Consider the following 24,256-nt stretch of genomic DNA (forward strand, 5'->3'; position numbering starts at 1 on the left):
TGAACTGAAAGATAGTCAAAAAGAGGACATGTATAAAGTTATTTCAAACTAGATAGTATTTCAAAATAGAGAGTGAATCAGTCGATGTGTTAGCTATCGCGGTAACGTAGGTCAACAGCAACTTGCCAAAGTTTATGGAAACGTTAAACACAGAAATAAAGTAATTTATTATTGTTTCGTGAACTGGACGTTTAATTATTTTCACTAGAAAATTTAAAATAACTCGCCAAAGGGAGAACTATGTCACAATAATTTGCTACAAATTTAACACATGATACTGATTGGACACAGTATATCAGTTCCAAAGATGAGGAAAATTTATTGAAGCTTCATAAATATATTGGGAAGTATGTATGTTTTCTTATAGCAAAGCCTCAATTGGCCATCAAGCTCGGCATGGCCAAGTGGTTAGAGCGCTCAACTAGTAATCTGAGGGTCGAGATTTCGAATCCTGGTCACGTCAAACATGTTCGCCCTTTCAGCCGCGAGGGCGTTATAGTATAACAGTCAATCTCACTATTCGTTGGTAAAAGAGTAGCTAAATTAGGGACGGCTAACACAGATAGTCCTCGTGTAGCTTTGCGCGAGATTAAAAACAAAACAAAAACCAAACCAAACTGTTGTGTCATTGAGAGGAATTGAACTGTTGATTTTAACGTTGAAAATCCAAACACTTAAGCTGTTTCTCTGGGAAACGAAGGAAAGTTCATTGGTAAAAGAGTAGACCAAGAGTTGGCGGTGGGTGGGGATGACTAGGAGCTTTCCCTCTAGTCTTACACTGCAAAATTAGAGACGGATAACGTAGAGAAAAGTCCTCGTGCAGCTTTTCTTGAAATTTACAAAATAAATAAATGAGTGACGTGTTATTTACATGCTACATTAATCAATATCAATTGGTCTTGTATATTTACATAACCAGGATATTCATGCCTTATGGAAATAAAAAAATCATTTTCAAAATCCAAAGTAAACATAATAAACAATGCAAAACAACAGCCGTTATATGGGAAGCTAATTAAAAAAAAAAAGAATGTTATTGAAAACGAATAAAAGCTAAAATGTATGAGAATACGGTAATTGTGATAATTTCATAATTATCTCTGTTTATTTATCGTAATTTTCCATAGTAATTGTAAGTTTACTCTCAAATATGTACAAAATACTATTAAAAGCAAATGAGGTATACGGTTATCTGTAAAATAGTGATAAAGGTTTGGAATAATTGTTTAGGACGTGGTATCGTTTGTTATATATTCTGACTTTAACTTTTCGAGCCAACGATTAATTTTAAGCCAGGATAGCAATTATATCAAAATGATTGTTCGTTTTTATCAACTTAAAAGGTTAATTCTGGCAATAGCGTTTGTTGTGACAACATACAAAACAGGAATTTGTGGAAGTGGTTTGGACTTGTCCGAGGTATTTGCTTTTATTACTCTTAAGTATTACTGTTAGGCGCCAAGCTGCAAATTGCAAAAGCTTCAATGTAAAACTGCACAACTGAACTGTTAGTGTTAGCAGTACGTCAGTTGAGAAAATAAGGTTCTTTACCACATAATCAGTGATGTCGAGAAACCCACTTGTTGAGAAATTTATATGCAAAAACGGCTCGTTTGGGTTGAGTAAAATATTTTCATCTATATATATTATATAGATGCAAAGGTCAAATTTGAGTAAAATATTTTCTCAACCCAAACGAGCCGTTTTTGCATATAAATTTCTTTACCACTTAACTGTTGTTATATATCTTAAAACGAGAGGCTGAACACAGAGGCTGAGATTTGCCTAACTTTGTAGAATAATTGTCTTTTTTTTCTTCTTTAAAGTAGTACTGATAAATCAAAGTATTCAAATTATGAGTATGACTCGGAGTCGTATGAACTGAACCGTTATTGTTCATGAGAATGAACCCCCAAACAACCGCGATAAAATATCATGATTTATTATTGCTGGAAATAATTTATATAGACATTTATGATTTACGGAATTCAGTTATACTGAATGATTTAACTACAAAATAATATTTAGAAAATTATATTAATGTCTTTTCTGACAAATTTCGTTTAGGTTTATATATTATATAGATGCAAAGGTCAAATTTGATGTGCATAAATACATAGAGTAAATCCCTAAAGTATATGCCATAAATAATACAAATATATACTCAGGTGTAAAACCTACAAAATAAAGCTTAAGGAACTTGTAAAATTGTGTTTTTTTTTAAACAGAGAAACTGTAGGCTTTGCACATAAATTATGAGTTAAAGATATTGCTAAAGAAAAACTCCCTTTGTACCTAACTCGGCAGTAAAGTTGTTTTATACTTCCAGCTCAGAAGGAATTGGTGTTGCATTTCACAATAATTACTTTACCTATACATAACAAGCTAATCAACAATAAGCAACTTGTACATCTAGTATCATGTGATTATTGAATTACATATTTTCTCCCAATCAAAAAATGATAAAAGTACTAAATATTGCTGCAGTATCTCTGTACTTCAATGTGAGTTTGATGATATACAGTTTGTCATTATACCTGGCTCCTTTAAATTTAAATTTCACCTGCTAAAGACAGTTCACAGAGTGCTGTGTTCTCTTCCTCTCTGCTTCATTTTCTTAACCTAGCTTGGAAGAATTCAGATTTGAAAACCTACCTGGCTAAAAAGGCAAAACAAAGAAGCAACAATTTTTATCAAATAGGGTCAAGACAGCTTGGGCTCATTGCTTATTTTATTTCTCTTTAACCCGCTAGTACAGCAGTATGTCTCCGGATTTACAATGCTAAAATCAGGGGTTTGATTCCCCTCGGTGGGCTGAGCAGATAGCCCTATGTGACTTTGTTATAAGAAACACACACGCACACTTTTTAACCCATAAATGGCAGCCATCATCAATTGATGATTTCATGCTTTGCACTCAGTATAATTATCATCAATTGATGATACAGGCTAAAAACAGTTGGTAACCCCCTCACACTATAATGACTATACCCACTCAAAGCATTGCATTTGAGTCATTTTCTCAGTGTAAGTCATGGAGCAGAAATGGAAGGGTGTGTCAGGTAAGGGAATGAAGCAAAAATGTTTTTCATCAAAGGACGAAATTGAAGTATTAGCACTTAATGAAGAAGACTTTTAGATTTTTCATTATCATCAACTTCAATTGTTTCAAGTTCAGAATGTCATTTAGATGATAAATCACAAAATAAGAAATGGGAAGATACAACTACTGAGGAAATGTGCACTTTTTTTTTACTTTGGTGATGCTCATGCCACATGTAAGAAAAGTACATATTGGCTGATTATTGAAAGAATGATCTCCTTATAGGAATTCTAAGTTTTGCAAAATACATTACTCCAATGATTCAGGGAAATTCTTAGATATTTGCACTTTACACATAAGGAAGAACTGAATATGGAAGCAATCGATTATGGAAAGTTTGAGAAGTGTTTACGATGGTGAAAAATAAAGCTAAGGAATCTTTTTCTCCATTTCAAAAAAATGAGATAACAATCTTTGTATTATGTAATTGTGAGACAGGAATTATAATAAATATTAATATCTTTTCTGCAAGTGATTGTAGATGTCCCTAAAGATCCCTGATTTGGAGTTTCAGGATCAGTTGTCAAGCAGTTGATGAAAGAATACTTTGGAAAAGATCATATATACTGATAATTGTTATAGAAGTCCAGAATTATGCAACTTTCTTTTTGAAAATAAAACTAATTTTTGTACAACAGTTATAACTTATTGGAAGAAAATGCCTAAATTTGCACCTCTGAAGAAACGAGATGTTGAGACCAAGAAGCAAGGGAATATTTTAGCACTTCAGTGAAAAAACAAACATCCTGTTACTTCGCTTAGTACAGTATATAAAGATGAAATGAAGTACAGTGGAAAGGATGGTTACAATACTAAACAACCAATAACCAAACTTGATATGGTTTCAGATTATACTGTTAACATGAAGCTAGTTGACAAAAGTGACTTGCAAATTGGACAAATTGATTGCTTTCATAAATGTGTGAAGTGGTACAAGAAGCTCTATTTTTTCACTTAATTGATATCTCAAACTTGAATTCTTATAACGTATCTAGTGAGCCGTCATTGAGGCAGGCTAGTTAGATTTTTTGGAAAAGAAGCATTTTCTCTGCACTTTTTAGAAAGTATTCCATTCTCAGGAGCTAGAAAAAGTGGATAAAGACAATGTCACATTTGTATGCATACGACAATAAAAGAAAAGCAAAAGATGGTGATTCCCTGGTGTAAAGAATGTAGAGTAGCACTGCATATTGGAGAATGTTTTCATAATTTTCATACCCTAAAAATATTTGAACTTGTAATAAATAAGTCTTTATTATGCTTTTCTTTTTGTCTTTCATATTTTGTTCAAAATTCATAACAAAAATGTTAAATATTATGTTTAAGAAATATTTTCCCAATTTTTTATGTCTGTGATGAGCTGCTACCTACAACATTCCTGCTGTTTAAGGGTTAAATACATTTTGTCTGTGGCTTTAAACACTATAAAGCAAATTTTTTTTATCTAGCAAATGGTAAAAAATGTATCACTGTAATTTAAACTGTTACAGTGCCACTTTGTATGAACAAAAAAAAATCTTTGTTTCTCACTGTAGAAATCTAGTAACTCTAATTATACACTGTATTTTATGCTTATACAAAATGATAATACAGAACATAATCAGAAAATTTGTAAATTATTAATAGGAGTTGTGTTTTTAATGTAATGGTGTGTAATGATATATATCATATAATGATTGTGCTGACAGATGTCTGCATCTGAAAGAAGAAAGAGTCTTAACTCAGTTCTCACTTATTACCCTCACCAAAAATTGCCTTAAACAACAAGAGGTAGAAATCCAATTGATCAGAATGGAAAGGATGTGTTCATTAACAAAGTTATTCATACAATTGGGATTTCAGAATGGTCATGAGAACAAAGACAAAAACCATAGAAACTTCAAAAGTAGCTACTGCCCATGTGTTCATCTAATTTTTAAGATGGAGGAATAACAGTCTCTAAAAGTATTTAGTAAAGAAGTCTTATGTGACTGAATTGTGGTTCAGGTTGTCCCTTTACAGCATCAGTGGCACAAATCTCCCATTTAAAATTTCAGTATTTGAAATTAAAAGAAAATCACATTTACTCATTTATTCTCTGTTCTTTTTAACAAAAAAATGCCATTTATATATTTGGCTTAAATACCAAATATTTTTTTATTAATGTCTCTTTTGTGTAATTATGAAAATAGGAAAAGTTTATGGTCATTTAGTTATTTAGGGTTTGGGTTTACTGGTATTCTAAGCTTTTGTGCTTATTAATTGTAGCACCTCTAAACACTGAATTGGTTTGAAGGACTGAGGTTTCAAAATAACTTGACACCCTCAACTGAGTAGCTACATAGAAAGTCATAGAATATGGAATGGGAAGTTTGTGAGTAGGTTGATCTAACTGAGGAACAGATGTAACATTCAAGGTTGAGAAACAGGAAAAACCTGGCTAGGTAACAATAACAGAAGCCATATAATGTTAGACCAGAGAAAGGAATATAACTGAAGATATCCATACAAATAAGAACTGTACATGAAGAAGGAAGGAGTACAATAAATAGAAACATACCTGACCCAATGAGCTCCAACTGTAAGAGAATAAAGTAATAAGGGGTAGAGAAGTTCAAGATTCATAGCTAATAACTGATGTAAGTGCTCATAGTATCTTGTAGGCATATTACTAAGATGTACTTGCCAGCAAAAGAATGGCATTGAAGTATCTCATTAACAGCTGTAATAAGCTGGTATAAATGATTAAATAACAAAAGATAACAGCATACAGTATATCATTAAACAGACCATTTCACAAATATATATTTATATGTTAAAAATGGTTTATTTAATAAATATATATATATATTTCTAACAGACAAATAAATTTGCCAAAAAAAGAAATATGGATCATAGCTTTAAAAGCAGCAATTTACCCTAATATCTAGCATAAGAATTTAAAAAATAGTGGTTGAAGGCCATTTAGCCTATTAATGTTAATCTTCACTTACAAGAAACAAGAAAAAAAGAGTAAAATTTTCATTTCTGTACTTACCATTCCAAACTGAATAAAGTCACTTATTAATTCTTGTACAATCTGCCCAAATATACGTCTTCAAATTTTTTAAAATTATTTTTATGAAAATTGTATCACTGAACTTATGAGTTAAATATATTGCATTACAAAAAATGATTCAAAGTGTATTTTCACTTTTAATTGTACAATATAATGTAATAAAATAGAAAGTCACAGAAGTCTATCTACTCATCAGTGTCTGGTGTATGTTAAAATGCATTGGTTCAGTCATGAACAACAGAATATTTTCTTTTTTGCAGAAAAGTACAGTTTTAGATTGCAAGGTCAAACACAACTGTCAAAACTCTTCTGTTAGAGAAAATGTTAGAAAATATTGTGAAGAAGAAAATCTTACTTATATTGAAAGGTGTTGTTTCAACAAAATGTCTATGGCTAATTTGCTAGTCGGGTAAGTAGAAACTGTTGATTAATCAATTTAAAACTGAAATTGTAAATTATCTTACAATGAAGCAGGCTGTTTAGTATTAGGAGTACTATTCAAGCTGTAATATAGATGATCTGAGACAAAAGTTATCAAAGTGAAAAAAGTTTTTAAACAAAATACCTGGAAAGGTATAACAAAATTATAAATTTTAAAATATCTTGCAGTTTTTTATCTTGTGGATATGAAGTGAAATTTTAGTATTGAGGTAGAGTATTTTGTATGCAGAATATAATTGTATCTTGACTAAAAAGTTGTCATTCTATGTTAAAAGAAATAAACATTTTCATACTTTAAAAATTTAAGATATAATATTATTTTTCTTTGTAAAGGAAAATATCTCTATTGTAGAATTAAAGATAAATATGTACAGCATTTCACAGGAAGATCTACAAGTTAAACATGAAGATAAAGAAAAGCATTTGAATTTAACCCTATAGTTAAATTATTTTATACTTTTTTCAGACTTGATTTGTCAAACTGTATGCTAATGAATGTAAATGACTTGTTCAAGAATACCACTGATCTTGTTATATTGTAAGTATAATTTCTTTTATTGTTTAATATTTGTGACAGATAACAAATAATCTCTTGAAACCACAATAACATAATATCTTTGTGGTGAACAAGGACCCATGTCAATTGAATTTAATATAATATTATAGAATGACCAAACCTTAAATTAAGTACATCTGGCCATCCAGGGCTATTATACACTGACTAGCCATATTTGGTTCTCTTGCAGTAAGCAAGTAATATCATGAAAAAATTGAATTTTTTTTTTTAAATATCATTTTTCTATTGGTTTAGCTCTCTTAAGTGTAGCAAATTTTTCTAAATTTGTAATATAACAAAAATAGAAGGAACTTTCAGTGAACATAATGTATTCAATCATAAGAATTTTTATGTAACTTTAGGTTTTAGTGAAAACAAGTAAAGTTTGGAAATAGTTTTTATGTGCAGATTTTCAGGACTCATCTGTTGTCAGCAGGATTATAGTTTGTGACTGTAGTGATATTATTATTGATGTGAGGCATACAGTTAAATCAAGAATTTTTTTAGGATCTACAGTGTCTTGGGTTATGTTACTTTGTTGGAGAGCCTGTTCTCCTGATTTAGACCAATATTTTAACTCCATTATTAGAACAATATTTTTAATCACAGGTCTTAAGGCACATGTAATTAAAATATAAAATAAATATAAGTAAAAAAGCTGATCATTGGCTTAACAATTAATTGTCATATATTAACAAATATAAAAAAAAACTTGACCATCCCATCTTATGGCAGTATAAAAAGAAATCAGATATTACATGACTTACATAAGTATTAAAATAACTATTTAAAAAAATACATGTACATTTACTTTTCAGAAGATAATTTGTATATGAAACTGCATATGGATATTATTTAATTAAAAATTGTACCCTAATTTTCATTTCGTACAACAACTCTAGCTTCTTTAATATTAAAAAAAAAAAATTATTCTATAATTAATATTTAATGTTAATTTGGTAGGAAACATGTTTTAAGTTCATCACACTCGCACACAAACATGCAAGGGAAAAATATATACACATTATTAGCTTTCTTTAATAAATGTAACAGTAGCATTTTATTTAGTAAATATTCAGCATGGCTTCTTAGAGATAGTTTAAAACTTACAAATTTGCTTTCTTTTTTATAATGGTTATGCAATTTGATTTTCCTTGTTTATGTGCACATGTAAATTTATATTATTTAAGTAAACATCAAAATGCTTATGTTCAAAAGTACATTAGAGGAAACATCTCATTTTTTCAATTTTTAAAATTTCATATTGATACTGATATATCTACTAGTATTCATATGCACTGAATGGTAAAACTAAGGAAAAGATTATTAAAAAGAAAATTATTTCTTTTGGTATGGGAAGTTTACAAAAAGACAGGACTTCCTCTGTCAATTGAGTTGAATGCATATTTGATATTTATTCATTACAATTTTGAGGCAAACTGCTGCTGAGTTGTTTCAAATGGCATCTGCTATGAAACTATAATTGAAAGTAAGCATAATGTGAGTTAAATTACTTCACTTTTTGATTTGATATCTTAGCTTCTTACTTATTAAAATGTTTTATTTTTATTATTAGTTTTATATTGCATTCTAAGTCTTAAAAGGTATGAATATTGCATTTCTTGATGAAACATTTTATTAGTTACATTATTTACAAAGTTTCAATTATATTTTATTAAGTATGTTTTATATTTTGCTAGTCTATTCAAGTTCATGTTCAAAATTTCAGTTGGATTTGACAAAATAATCTGAAACTTTTACAAGAGTAAATACGTATACATATTTATTATTTTTTCTATTATTAGGAACTATTAGAACTGTTATTGTCATGTTTGTTCATAGTCCACAAAGTTTCATGAAGTTATACATACATTATCAAATGTTTGCTAACCTCATGGTTACTATGGTGGTCATTTAGTAAGTGAAATGAACCTGCTCATCATAGTTAGAGTTTATAGATGTATAAAATCCTCCTAGGTTCATGGATAAAGAAATTATTGGGAGTAATTTTTAGTAGAAATATTTTTAGGGTGGTTTCATTTCATTTATACTTTTGATATTATTAGAACTTTCAAGAGTATCTGTCTTTCTACAGTTGGCTGCAGACAGTGATAGGTAGTAGGAGTTGAGATGTTTTGTGTGTAAGTACTCAATTATGCACTCCTAGTTTTGCATCTGCATTTGGATTTTGTCTGATAAATGGGACTTCCCCATAAAATAATTTTAAGGCATGTTTTATATTCATATATAATATGGGGAGTGTACCATGTTTATGAAAGATTTTTATCTTTCTTCTCCTATACAGTTGTGACTGAGTGAGAAAAATCTGATTTTTTTTCTAAACTTTCATAGCATAGTTTTAAAGATTTATAATACATGTAAATGTGTATTTTTTTTCTTTTGATGTCTAGAGATTTGGCAGTCAATCCTCTCCTCAATTACACTAAAGCAGATTTTTTTGGCCTTACTCATTTGGAATATCTGTAAGTTAACTTTGATGTTCAGTATTTAGCATATAGCTTGTAAGTTAACATGAAAGTTCAGATCAGGGAGCCTTTAATTTAGTTATAAGACATTAACCCTTTCCATACAAGTAGGGGTAAAATATTTTATGAACATATTATAATAAATTTGGCATCAAACTGTTGTTATAATTCAAATTTTAGTATTATACATTACTTAATTTCTTAATTCAAGGGTAACTATTAAAAAAAATGCATCAACTAAATATAAATTTTTGTGTGTCATTTAGTATATTGTCATCCTCCTTTTGGTCAGGTGATATTTTATGATACCCATATATCTATACACAATGTCTTTAGATTTTAATGAATTAGAAACCCAAATTACCAATACTGACAAGCTAGAATATAAAATAAGAACCTCTTACTTTTTCTATTTGCTGAAATATGTTTAGTGAACCCACTGCTTCATCATTTGAAAATATTTGTTTACTTATGCCTTCTTTTTTTAAGTACATATTTATTATCATTAGTCAGTGCTTATTTTGAACTACACTGTCCTGTAAGTCTTTTTAAAGTATTTATTTGGAGAAAGCCATTTAACCATTGGATGATCAAAGTGATATTCTGATCAGAAATTAGATATTTTTTAGGCACAAACACAACTTAATTAGAAAACTTGATAAATTACAGTAGATGTTGTGGTATTATAGTAATTTATTATTTTTTAGTATTCTAAAATGCATATATAAGACTTACAATTTTTTTTTCTTACTCCATGTGTGAAATTCTGTGAGACTTAGCAAGTATGACACAAGTACAAAAACTTTGTCACAAAGTAAGTAGTAGAATGGCTGGTTTTCTATATATTTTTAATTACTGTTGTATGTTTTGAGAAAAATAACTGAAATTAAAGAATTCATTTGTAAATAGTAATAATATATATAGGTATTTAATATGTGGTAACTAAAGTGTCACTATTTTACAAAATACTGGTATGCTGTTACTAAGACAAAAAAAGCAAGAGATTTGTGCTTTGATGGCCAGTTTTATGTTATTCAATATGATAATGGGAGCTGCATGTGCACTCTATGATTTACAACTTTTATGATGGATTATTAGTTATACAAGGTTCAAAAGCCAATAAAGCAGAAAGATTGATAAATTTAAATAGATGTATACTGTTATGAGCTATAAGCTAATTAGAATAAGTAAATGTAGTTTTGTGTTACATTTTGTCATCATTCTACAGTGGCACAGTTGTATGTCTGTAAACTTACAATGCTAGAAACGTAGTTTTGATATCCTGTGGTGGGCAGAACACAGCCAATTATGTAGTTTTATGTGTAATGACAAATAAGATAGATTTATTTTCTAAGTGGTTACAAGGTTGGTCATATTGATCAACCTCATACAGAGTTATGGTAGAGAAAATAATAAATGAAATATAAAATTTTTCTGAACAAAATTTATATTTAATTGGGAGGTTTCAGAGAATAAGCAAATGAAATGTGACAATTATCAGATGAATAAATGTATTAATCTTAAAATCAAAATCATTTTGCATGATGGATAATCAACATTGTAAAAGCAAAGGTTCACAAGCAAATATTTAATTAAAATACTTAACCAAAAATATAATGTCTGTTTATATTTCTTGAATGAAATACCTATTGATTTATAAATGAATAACAATTTTAATATGGTATTTGTTTATTGTTAAAAATAATAATATTTAAGTAATGTAGTTATTTCCAGGTAGTAATAGTGAGCAATATACAGATGCTATAGTTGTTACTCTTTCATAATTTACAAAACAAATACCTCTGTATTCAGGCATGTTTAAAAAATTTGTTTCAGAATTTCAATAGACATTGTCTGCAGGCATACATTCTATAAAAACAAGATGTATTCAGTTGTGAACAGTAGTAATTCCACCCTTAGGCTGTCGCACGACAAGAGTTAATACAGACCTGTGTGTTTTGTTATCTTTGTAACCAGTATGCAAGATAGTTGTCAGTTTTCATGTTACTATTTCTGGTATACTGTAAATGTAAAGAAATACATACTTGGAAAAGATTACTTTTCCTAGTAACGAGACTACTCTTTTGATGTTTCTGATGAGCCCTCTGGGATCTGAAAAAATATCTTGAACTAAAATATACTTTCATGTGAAACTAACAAGTAGTTCAGTTTCTTAGGTTCTTTAATTTTTCTGATCAATTAAGTCAAGTGTCTTTGCTGTATGAAAGGGTCTAAATACTTAGATCTTGATGTTTCATGGGTACAAAAACACCACTTTTAGTTTTACTTGAGGATACTTCAGAGGAAGTTATTAAGTGACATTTTGGGTACTGTGACAAGCATTTGTTTGCAAAATATGAAAAAGTATGCTTCTCTTTTCTTTTTTTTTTTACATTTGTTTGTACTGTGCGAGTTTGTATCTTGTTTGAGATGAAAGGTGCATTTCAGAATTTCAGATCTCACAAAGGACTTGCAGTGAAAAAAAAGAAAACAATACTTGTGAAGAAAAGTGACATCTGAGGTACAATTTAGAAGCATGTACAGATGATCCATGGCTGCATCATCAGGAGCAGGGAATAGAGCATCAGTCAGGACCTTTTCTAGTTGTAGAATCTGCTCAGCCTTCCTTGGTTGCTTGAGTTAATAGGTGACTGTATTATATCTGTGTGGGAAAGAATATCTCATCATCTTATCGTCAGATCTTTGTTGAAAATTTTATGAACTAGTATAACCAGCACCACATGAATGTAAAGGAGTGTTTTATCTTTGATACAAGCTGTTCTTGTGACAGAATGGTTTGATATGTCCAAGTCAAAGAAGGAGCCAGGAAAGAGTAATCCAACTTTATTATTTGTGATTCTTTAGAAACAAGTAGCAGAAATGTCAACATTCCACTAAACTCTAAGCCCTTTTGCTACAAGCACCATTAGAAGTTGTAGTGCAGCTACATTGAGTGATCAGGTATATCAAGACTGTTCTCTGAGCAGCACAGTCAGTACTGCATTCATGTTCTTCAAGATGATGCAATAAACAAAAAGGACAGAGTTCTGCTTCAGCTATAAGTTTTGGACATTGGGAAGAACTGTCTGTATTATGTTGTGCCATACAGATATCTTCCTTTCCAACCAGCTTCCAAGCAGGTACGAGAGGGTCTGTAGTAAACTGTGGCTATTTCTTCTCCAGTTAGTTTAAATTTCTGGGCCTTGTGTTTGCTATGTCCTCTAATTTCAGAAGATATAGCATCATGTTTGTATAAAACATTTTGTTAGCCAGATCATGTTACCATGAATTTGGCATGAGTTGTCATGTGATAATGAAAATAAACTGACATTAGGTTGAAGTTTTGGTGAATGCTTATTCTGGCAAAACTTTTTTTAGGTGTTGTAATTCATGAAGTAAATTCAGAATTTTGATAAACTTTAATTCTTCAGTATGGGTATTGGGCTATGAACCTGCCCTTTGCATGAAACATTAAGACAATGAACACTAAACTATGTATGAGCTAATGACTGAAGGACATCAAGATGTCTCATGCATTACTTTTGAGCAGCATTTGCATGAAATTGTTGAGGGGTAGTGTAAACACTAAATTGTGTGTGTGTTGTCTAAAAGCAAGTTGTGATTTACTTTCTGAACTATTAAATGAGTCGTTAAAATAATACATAATATTTTATATTAGATGATGGAAACAGTTAGGACAACTGTGTCATAGGAGGCTGAGGCTGCTGTAAGATTAATAGCTGAAAAGATGTGGCATGCTTACTTTTCAAGTTACTGTGCATAGATAAGCATTATTTCTGCATTGCAGGCTATTCACTGTGTCAGTATAGTTACTAGATGTAAACCTAAAGCATTGATAGTTGAAGTGACTGATAACAATCCTATGTATTTTAGTATACTAAAGGGTTTAAATTTAGAACTATGTGATCATTGATTCCTTTTAGCATTCTGATGCATGTACTTAGATTTGGTTACCAGAAACATTTTGAAGAGATCCACTGTATTTATGTTGCATTGATCATGTAATGACCATTATGAAGCCAAAAACACCCATCAATCTTCTAAATTCTCACAACAAAAATACATAGCTAAATTTCATAATTCATGGTACAAATTTTATAATTAGTATCTTGTTCCTGTATGAAATATATCTTAATATCTGATTAGTATTTCAGAGAATATTTTTTTCCAGTATCACATTGTACCTTGCAATTGAAATTGCCCCATTTGTGATTAAATAGTGTAACTCAAGTCTGAGATTTTCAAATTAGTCATAGTTTGTACTTCTGATACATCTACTTTTTGTTACAGAAAAATTTCTCAACTTATACTGTGTTCTACTACTGGCTCCTATTTTTGCTTGACAGTAACTTTGATTCTCCCACTTATTTCTGTATACTAACATGCAAGTACCTATGCAGTAACCTTCCACCAATAGTAGTAGGACAGTACCAGTATCTTAACTAGCACCTTCTCAAATCTTGCACGTGTTAATCATTTAATGATTAGCATTCTTATAGAATGGATATATTTTTGCTCATAGTTTTCTTCAATTATTAACAAGTTTTTGCTTTTGTAATTTTTTTATTTAAATACAATATTCTTTATCATTTTCATCCTCTGTTGTGGAGAATTAAAAATTAGTTATCATCCTTTTCAGTTTCATGAGTTGTGCACTCACAGTTTCACGTGGTCATGATTGCAACTGCTGCAGTGGAATTACCAACCATGTTCAGTGGGTCAGAACCATGTTTCTTGGCCCATGAAATGATGGCTAAGGTCCATTAGGAGTTGACTAATTTCATGCAACAATCAGAAAAAATTGATGATTGTCATATCACAGTTTTCCATAATCTGGGAAATTTTGGATATGAACAGCCTTTTTCCTCCTCCTGAATATGCCTCTCAGCTACATATTGTTTTGGAAGACTTGCCCAGACCTTTATCCCCTTTGATGGATTTGATTATTCAAATATATTATATTCTGTCTTTATCTCTTATTTCCTATGTTACATTGCTACTATTTTCAGGGAGTAGCCTCTGGGTCATTGTTTTAGTGTTTCCTCCTCCTCTGGATATGGGGGTTCATGCATATTGTTTGGGTGTCAGTATGTCTTGACTCCTACATACTGTGGACACTCATACTTTTGATTATTATTGTTCAAGTTTTCCTTACTTAGACTTATAGTGTTTGATGTGGTTTCTTCTTTCACTGGAATAAGACCTCAATAATTTGATTACTTTTCTTGTATTTCTTTGTCTGACTACCCTTCTTGGGTCAAGGCTGGTGGGGGCCAGACTCCTTAATTTGTCTAGGTTTGGAAGTCCATGGTAGTTGATCCGTGGGTTCTGAAAGTCATTTCAGTAAGTCTAATCCTCTACTTCCCTTCATTTCTTGTTAACTTATTCCAGAGGTATTAATTTCCACCATTCTATGAATGTATGGCTGATTCTTGCCTCCTCACTAGATGACTTAGTCCTGTGTTTTCAGTTTACTTATCAAGACACTGTCATGGTGAGTTGACATCTCAAAGTGAAAGAACCTTTCCTCATATCCACACCGGTTTTTAGTTAATCTCAGGTGTTTTTCATCTTTCTCCTCCACTGGGCCCTACCTGCTTTGTTTTAGTTGCAGGCTATGAAATGCCTCATGTGCACCATCTCATTATGTCCTCCTACTGTGTGTGAAATTCTTTCTTTTTGAGGGACATGGATTTCGTTTGAATATCAGCCCTGAAACTTCTTGCTTTGTGTTGAGGTTTTCTTCACTTCCTGCAGGCTTCCAGGGACCAGTTGGTAATGATTCAGTCTGGCATTTGTGTTGTAGTCTTGTATGTCACTGGGCAAGGGGTACTTGATTGAGATACCTCAGTTTTTTTAACATTTGATTTCTATGTCAGGCCCACTGCCATTCCATCAATTTGTTCACATGTCATAATCCAGGTGTCCTGAATCTGATTGCAGATTGGTTATCCAGTCCCAACAAGAAGCTGTTTGTGGAATGGTCTTAAGATCTATGTGTTTTTTGGTTTTGTACTGTATGGGGTGTCTCAGATTTGGATGCTTTTGCTACTCTTATCAATACACCACTTCTTTGATTTTGTTCTTCTGTTCCTTATCCCCTGGCAGGAGCAGCCAGTGCTTTCAGTTAGGATTAGTCAGGTTGGTTCCTATTAGTCTAATCCTGTGTGTCCTTGCCATACATGTGTTTGGATATTACCCTCTTCTTAGCGTGGAGTGGACAATAAGTTTTCGATGCCACCAGGTTTTGTTAGAGGTCCTTCTTCCTTCTGTTTGCTGGATGTGGGTTTCTGGTGGATCTGCTGTTAATTGTAACTGGATGAGACACATGAATTCCTGTATGTTTTAGGCTGGGAACCCTCCTGCTGCTGTGGACTGGACAAAAATTCTCAATGCTTTCAAGTTTTGAACCAGAGATGAACACACACTTGGGCTCTAAACGTTACTACTGCATGCCAAATGTCAATTCCCTGTTGATCTGGTGTTGGTTGTGTTCAAAATTGCACATGTGGAGGTGGGTTTTTTGTAAAGAAATTTTTCTACCCTGCCTGCCCCTCCACCAGTTCAAAGTGTGATTCTAATTTTTTGTGTAAGAGGTGGTAAGATATCATATCAGAAATTAACATTTTCCTATACTGAAAATGTATTTCTGACAGATACTCATTCTCACATTTCCCACCCATCCTTCCCACTTCCAGTGTGGTTTGACCTGACCAATCTTGAAGTGGTTAACACTATAAAAGTTAAAGATGGTGCTAGTTATGAAAGGGGATAGTGTTGTGCTTCTGTAGATGGAGGGTTGTTGAATAGTCATTTGCATGTTAGTATGCAGAAATAAGTGGGAGTACCAAGGCTAGTGGTAAGCAAACATTTATGCTGCTAGAGGGCAGCATATTTTGAGAATACTTTTCCAATGTGCTGTGTTACCTCCATTCCCCTAAATGGCTATTTCATTCAAAACTGTCCACTATATCCAAAAGCTTTTTTGGATGTCACAAGCCTTGAGCTCCTCATACCTTACAATTTATTGATTAAAATGCAACAGCCCTCCAACAATAAGTGCAACACATTCTCCTGACATAGGTAACTCCTGATATTTAATTCTACTAAGCTATCACTTCTCTTTCATTGTTTGTTTGTTTAGAATTAAGCACAAAGCTACACAATGGGGTATCTGTGCTCTGCCCACCATGGGTATCAAAACCCAGTTTTTAGTGTGTAAGTCTGCAGACATACCACTGTGCCACTGGGGGACCACTTCTCTTTCAACAGAAATTGTGTTGTAACATTTAGTTTGTGCTCTCTTCATGTTTTTTTTCTTTTACCTTTGTGCCAATTTCTTTCAAGAAGTTTACTCTTTATTATACAATAATGATATTTTTATCTTGTTGAGTTATTCTGAAATGCAGTTATTTTATGTTTCTTTATGCTATCACACTACACAAGTTATATGTTGTATCACTACATTTACACAGAATTGAGGTGACAGTACTCTACAGGTAAATTAATGGCTTTTTTTTTTGGGGGAGACTGATTGTCCAATGAGCTAACCTTTTTCAGGTGTTGACAAAAGTTTGGAGGCCTAAACATTTTGAAATACAGTCTGCCAGCTTTGGAAAAATAAGATGATATACTGTTTTGGTTATTAAATACTTTTATTATTATTATCTGTAGAAGTATAGGTTTTATAACATAATATTTGTTAGATTGGTCAATACTCAGTTAAATTCAGGTACAAAATTAGTTGTAATTGTATCCTATCTCCTCCATCATTTGCTTAGGCTTACCATAGGTCTCTGTTAATTTAGGGTTATCTGTTATACGTGTTACTGATCAGTCATTAGTTTATACTGCTTTTCTTTGATACATCTTGTCTCATGCATGTGTTATTCTTTATACATACTTACTTAATTATACAAAATAATGTCTTTTTCATTTTTGTTTTTGTTTACATTTATACTTTTTCACATTAACTTGGTTTAGTGTGGAACCCTTGAGCTTGGGTCTACACAAACTTCTCCCAATTTTGTACATACTTAGTGTTAAGTTAGGGTTTTTAGTTTAGAGCTTAGTGATATATTTTGTCCTGCACTGTTTGATTAGGCTTAACAAGTAATTCTTGATTTATCTATTCTTGTACTTGTATGTTAATTGATAATCAGGTTAAATATCTTTTTTCATCACAACATATAACACTTATGTTTATTTCATCATGCAATTTCTTATAATTTACAATATATTGAATATTTCATTTTCACCATTATTTATAATTTATACTTCTTATCATTAACTTTCATTAATTTATAAATTATAATTCTTACCATTAATTTCATTTGTGAGGGCCCCAGTATTGCTCTCCTTCCTCCTATAATGACTGAACCCATTTCAGACAATATAGATAGTGTCATTTTTTCTTACACCTGATCATGGATTGCCTACACAGGCCTCTACTGCAGAATCTGCTAAGCGTATCTCAGTTTTTCTTAAACATATTTCACTGTATATTTTCCTTCTTATCCTGACATTGTTTCATGATGATAATTTTTGTCTTGCTTTGGAGACAAAGCCTCACTCTACATAGGCTTTGTTTCTTTTTTGATTATTAGACATTTTTTCTTCTTGATTATATGTCATTTGGATCTCTGTTAATTCTATCCATTTTATTCCTAACCTAGTTTTCCAGCTTGGTTTACCCTATGATTCCTTCTATCTATGTTTAGGCAATTGCCATCTATTAGTTCTTTTTCTCTGTATGTAGCTTTTTATCTTTTGAAATCGTATAGGATGGGACACTACCATTTGTTTACCATCCACTGCTAATAGGGACTTATGGTCATTTTTTTTCTCCACAAGTTCATTTTATTGTGGCTACTCTTGTACATTTAGTGATATATTCTTTTTTGCTTTTATGTTTCTTTCCAACTTCATTCTCTGTCTTATCTTGATGACATTCTTTATTCATTGAATGATGTGGATTGTTTCATTGTGTCCATTTCCATGGTTTCAATCCCTTACACCACATCTGTGTTTGTGATTAATTTTTCCTTCCTCCCTTATTCATTGGGTTTGGATTGTGATTTGATTGGCCTTTTGTTCCTTGTTTTTTTCTTTCTGCCATCAAATCTTGGTGTTTTCACTCTAATCATGCACCTTTCTTTTTCCCTGCATATCAACCCTGTTGTCCATTGGGAGCACTGTCTGTCAAGCACTAGGGTTACATTTCATACATTCATTTCCCATTCTCTGCTTTAGATAGGTGTTTCTTCCTTATCAGGGTATCATCATCCATCTGTTGCCATTCTTTGGTGAGACTGTGACTGGGTAAGACACCTTTCTGTACAAATACCTCCTTATTTTTCAGGGAAATATCACATTTTTTTCTTTATGGATCCCACTCTGTGAAGAAGGGTGCCTGTCCAGGTATAGTTAAACTAGTAAGATCTGCACTGTAAGGCCCATAATTTCCATGACCACTAAACTCACACTGCTGAGATGGAATGTTCCATGAGATTACTTGTATGCCTGCCATTGTGATATAGTTGCTTCATTATTTTGTTCATTCTGGACTGTACTCATCCTTGGATTTCATTAGTAAAGCAGAAGGAGATAGCTGCCCCTATCTGCTATGCCTGAGCTTGAATAAATCAGGTGTGTTATGCTTCTCTCAATAGGATTTTCATGGTCTTCTTTGCACTGTCTCAAGTGTTGTCTTGTCTTTTCTTCCCCTGTCAGTTTCGTTTTGATTTCAATGGTTTAAATTACAAAGACATTTTTACAATACTGAAAGTTGGGTTCCTGGATTAGTCAATCAATTTCTTACTGTGTCCTGTTTATAGATTGGGGGTATAATTTTCTCTCTGGTCTTATGATCTTGAGGTGAAGACAGTACAATCCTCTTTCTTACTCTCACATGGATGTTAGTTCCCAGTGGCCTAGATTTGGGATGCAGTTGATTTGCCAGAGGTATGATCCTCTTTCCCACCCTCACATAAACGTTGATTCCTGGCATCGCGGGGTTTGGATACAGTTGACTTGCCATAGACAGTCACTCTACGTCTAGAGGTACGTCCTTTTACTCTCATCTATACTGATTTACCGTAAGTGATTTAGATTCCAAATATTGTGTAGTTTTGACCTTTACATAGCCAGATAATTAAGGAGCTCATCTCACAAAATGTGAGTTGCAGCTTTGAATTCCCATTCCACCAAACATGCTTACCCTTTCAACTGTGAGGGCATTATAATGGTAGAGTCAATCCCACTATTCATTGGTAAAAAAGAATAGCCCAAGATATGTCAGTGGGTGGTGATGACTAATTGCTTTCCATATAGTCTTTCACTACTAAATTAGAAACAGTTAATGCATATAGCCTTCATGTAGCTTTGTGCAAAATTTAAAAAAACCAAGTCAAATCAGATTTCTATCTAACCATTGTTTTCTCCCTTTTGGGTGTAGCCTTTCTAATTTCCACCCATGAATGTGACATCAGTTTACTCACTAAATAAAGTGTATATTTGGTATAGAAATCATGCATTTTTCTGCATATGATCCTCTATTGTGAGGATCTACTCTCTTAGGGTGTCTTTTAGATGTTTTTGAAGGATGCTTCTTTCTGTCTCACCTGTCCCTCTACCTATTTAGTGTGGGATTCTAGCTATTTTTGTGAGTAGAGGTAATATTCTGTATTGGAAGTTATAATTTTCCTATACTGATAGGTACTTATCTTCTCTCACACTTCTCACCCTGTTTCTCCATAGAAAACTGATGTGTCCATTTTCTTGCCAAAACTCAAAGTGATAGTTTGGTAGAATTGAATAAAGGAAGTTCCATGCATCAAAGAGTGTGGCCAACTCTTGTTAGTGGAAGGATGTTGCATGATGATCTGCAAGTGAGATGCATTTGAATGAGACAATTGTGGAAGCTCAAATCTTGTGTCATGTGGAAACATGTTTTGCTTATAGAGGGCAGTTCTGAACAAGAATGGATATTTGGGAAGATGTAAGATTGTATCAGAAATAAACTTTCAGGATAGGAAAATGTTAACTTTTTGTTGAGGTAATAAAGGTAGGTAATGTTCAATTTGATAATAATATTGCTGAGTAAGACATGTCTTTAAGGATATAGGCCTAATTTGTGGCCTGTTTTTGGTTTAAATTTTAAGAAATTTAATTTGAAATACAGAAAAAAATTTATTATTTAAGTAGACCTAGTGAGGGAAGGCACTGTATGATAGAATTTTCAAAGTATAATAATTTATAAAAATGCTAATTATAATAGTTCCATATGTGTTTTTATAGAAATAGTCTTTTGAACATTGTTCTCAAGGTTTTAGCAATTTTTTTCTTTTGAACTTCATATATTTGAGATGGCATATTAGCCACATGCTGGTAGAATGAACAATTTTCCAGCTGCTAAATTGTTATTTTCTGTGCAAAACCTTTGAAACATATTTTTCTTTGTGTTTTCACTATTTTAGGGTGTGAAGTTTCTAAAATTTTGTTGTGAAACTGTTTTGAAGGTACAATTTTTATATCCAATCAGTGTTATTTTTTCCTAGCACCCCTGCCTCTTTTTAACTGAGATATTCCAGTTCCTCAATGACTCAGACACCAAACAAGAAGGGATTTAATCAAGAGGTGTCGTGGGTGGAGAAGTGGTATAAGCTACCAGCAAGATAATTGTTCACCATCAGATGCCCCATTTGGAATAAACATCTGGTGCCACTAGGATTTGTGGGAATCAGCCTAGATAGAAAATGTAGATGTTCGGAAGAGAATGAGGCAGAAAAAGCCTGTCATCATGTATTTATAGACCAAGGAAAACAGTTACCTGCCATCAAAGCCACAGATGATCCCCTACACTATAGAAAGCTGGTTAGGAATTTGTCTTAAGATATTTGTGACTAATTCACAGGCAGTACTGCAAAAGTGGTTGGCCCTCAGATGAATGTCAGAAAGCAATCCCACTGCTTGGTAAAACTGTTTTTCAGATGTAATGTAAAATGAAGAAGCTGATAAGGTTGCAAGAGAAAGTCCTATATTAGAACCAGCAAAATTGTATTGACAAGATATTGACTTTTTCTGCCAAATAAGACAAAAATGGCAAACAGGAAAGATTTTGTTTAACATTCAGAGGGAATGAGACTTTTGGAAAACAAAGTACCATATGGTGTATCTAGGAAAGGCAAAATAAGGGTATTCAGCATGGCAGTATACAGGCACAAGGCCACTGGTAATACCAGTGAAGGAATTCTCTTCTATCTTTTGCATGGTAGCCAGACTGCACATGATGGGGTATCGTCTATTTCCACATCCTATGGAATTGTCATCAAATGCTCAACACCATTGGTAATAACAGCTGCCTCAATGTGCAAGGGTATAGAATATTGCTACAACAACTAGATATCAGCTAAGAAGAAATGAAAACTTTAGTAATGTCAGTCATTTTATATAGCTTTCTACTTTTTGTTTTTTCAAGCTGTGTAATGAGTGGTGGCCTTTATTTAAAACTGTACCTTTGACTGATTAGCTGAAGACAATAGTGCTTGTGATATTTTGTGACACATGATAGTTCTATGTGAAGCTCGTTCATATTAAAAAAATGTAACTATTCTTTTAATTTAATAATAACTTGTATCTAATCAAAGTTATGAAATTTTTCTTTTCATGGATTGATCACATGTACTTCAAATGTGTAAAAGTATGTATGAAATTTGGCAAGTTATAATTTCAAATCAAGAATGTTTATAATGCCTGATAGTCATATATGAAGTCAGCTTGTATTTTAAAAAAAAGAAAATGTAACTTTTCTTTTCACAGATAATGCTTCATATGTGTGAAAGTATATATGTTAATTTCAGAAATAAGAATCTGAAACACATTTTCAAATCTAGCATTTCACTCATTTTCTTTTAAGCTCTTTCCTGTGGTGTCCAGAGATGCTTCCATCTAAATACAGTTGTACAAATCTGTAGTTATTGGTTTTGTGCATGTAGAGAAACTAGCTGTAATTAAGAAGACCCTTGAATACTATATGTCATCTTTTCATTAGTGTTCAACTGTTGATAATGTTCTCTGTGTTTCATAATGAAACAGTTTTCAGTCTTTTTAGTAGTAGCCAAGTCTGATAAATCAGATCTTTCTACAAGTATTTAGTTGTTTAATCTTAATTATCATATTCTGGTTTCTGTTTTATCTGAGAATATCACAGGTCATTTTCAGGTAGCAATATTATTACTTTGATATTTCCAGATGGAGTATTGGTTAGGGTTTGAAAACTGTCTTTCTAAATTTATGAAAGAAATGAGTGAAAAAAGAACAAACTTTCTAGGGGGATCCAGAGCATGCTTATAAGGAAATACTTGAGATTTTTCAGAGATGCATTTTTGTGCAAATCTGATAAGGGTTTAGTAAAAGTTAACAACATTTTCTTACATCTATTAATTCTTACCTTTTGAAATTTGTGTTTAACAAGTGAAATAACAAAATCAATAATTTTATATTTGCAGATCCTTATTTCAGTTGCACATCACTTTGTTATTCTGTTATGGTAAAAAAAAAGCATCATTGAAGGGAAACTGAATATTGAAATGTATGTAGCTTATTCTGATCAACAGTATTTGGGGGATGGCATAATATGCTGAGGAATTAAATTTACATTCACTGAATATCATTTTTAAGTTTATTGCATTCAAACAACATATATAACTAAATTAGATTTTACATGATCAAAAACAACCTAAATTTGTAGAAATAAACAATTTAGAAAAAGGTATTGTTAGCAAAAGTATTGTTACTTAGCATAGGAAAGGTGAAGTTGACACTAATTCAAGTTCAGTATATCTTTGTCATTTTTTGCCTTGCTTTTTAAAACTGGTATCTTAAAGTGGCACTATTGTAAATGGCAAAATAACTTACCAAAAGAAATATTGTAATAGATAATAAAATTTTGATAGTTTTGCAAACCTAAACAATTATAAAATTACTGAACCAAATTATGATAAATTTTAAAGTCAAAATTAGATAGTATTTAGTAAATTACTTCAAAGTGTTTTACAGTTTTGTTAAGTATTACCCATGTAAGAAGAAAAAGGATAAATGACAGATATTTTCTGTTTTGTAGGCAAACATATTAATTTTTTTTAGGTTGTACTGTAATTAATTTCATATTTGTATCATTAAGATAAAACATAAAAGGATACCAATGACACACCTCTAGCTAAGACAGAGTAGAGTTGTGGCTTAATTATAGTTTACAATCTTTATTGAAAAGAAACCCAGTTCCAGTTGAACATTGAACTTATTATTTATTTCAATTATGGGTGGAATACCATTAGATAACATAAATGATAAAGCACCTACAGCCAAAGTATTGATTGACACTGATGCTTGGAAAAGGTACACAAAGGAACAATAGAAAGAATTGAATAGTTTATGAAATGATAAAGGACAAATATTTTATGTTTTATAGACAAAAATATTTAAATTATTTAGGTTTTATTTGGCATTTTTCAGGTATTATTGTTATAATAAGAAGCATAGTCATTTATTTATAGTAATATTATAATAGCAAAAAAGTTAAAAATCATTAACTTTTTATAACAAATAGGCAT

At 31.8% G+C, this 24,256-nt stretch overlaps 1 protein-coding gene across 4 annotated transcripts in view; it reads left to right on the forward strand.

Moving 5' to 3' along the window:
- Positions 1-1,144: 1,144 nt before the first annotated feature.
- LOC143230348 (all-trans retinoic acid-induced differentiation factor-like) overlaps positions 1,145-24,256 on the forward strand; it is a 32,674-nt gene continuing 9,562 nt past the window's right edge. Inside the window, exons 1-4 of one of the 4 annotated variants that reach the window (XM_076463777.1) lie at positions 1,150-1,419; positions 6,401-6,549; positions 7,048-7,119; positions 9,549-9,620. In XM_076463777.1, coding sequence (XP_076319892.1) covers positions 1,315-1,419; positions 6,401-6,549; positions 7,048-7,119; positions 9,549-9,620 — 398 coding nt within the window. In that variant the 5' untranslated portion in view covers positions 1,150-1,314. Of the gene's footprint in view, positions 1,420-6,400; positions 6,550-7,047; positions 7,120-9,548; positions 9,621-24,256 lie in introns of all 4 variants that reach the window. The other 3 variants (XM_076463778.1, XM_076463779.1, XM_076463780.1) reach the window with 3 other exon arrangements.

The sequence above is a fragment of the Tachypleus tridentatus genome, chromosome 10 (genome assembly GCF_004210375.1).
Source record: "Tachypleus tridentatus isolate NWPU-2018 chromosome 10, ASM421037v1, whole genome shotgun sequence".
NCBI classification, from domain to species: domain Eukaryota; kingdom Metazoa; phylum Arthropoda; class Merostomata; order Xiphosura; family Limulidae; genus Tachypleus; species Tachypleus tridentatus.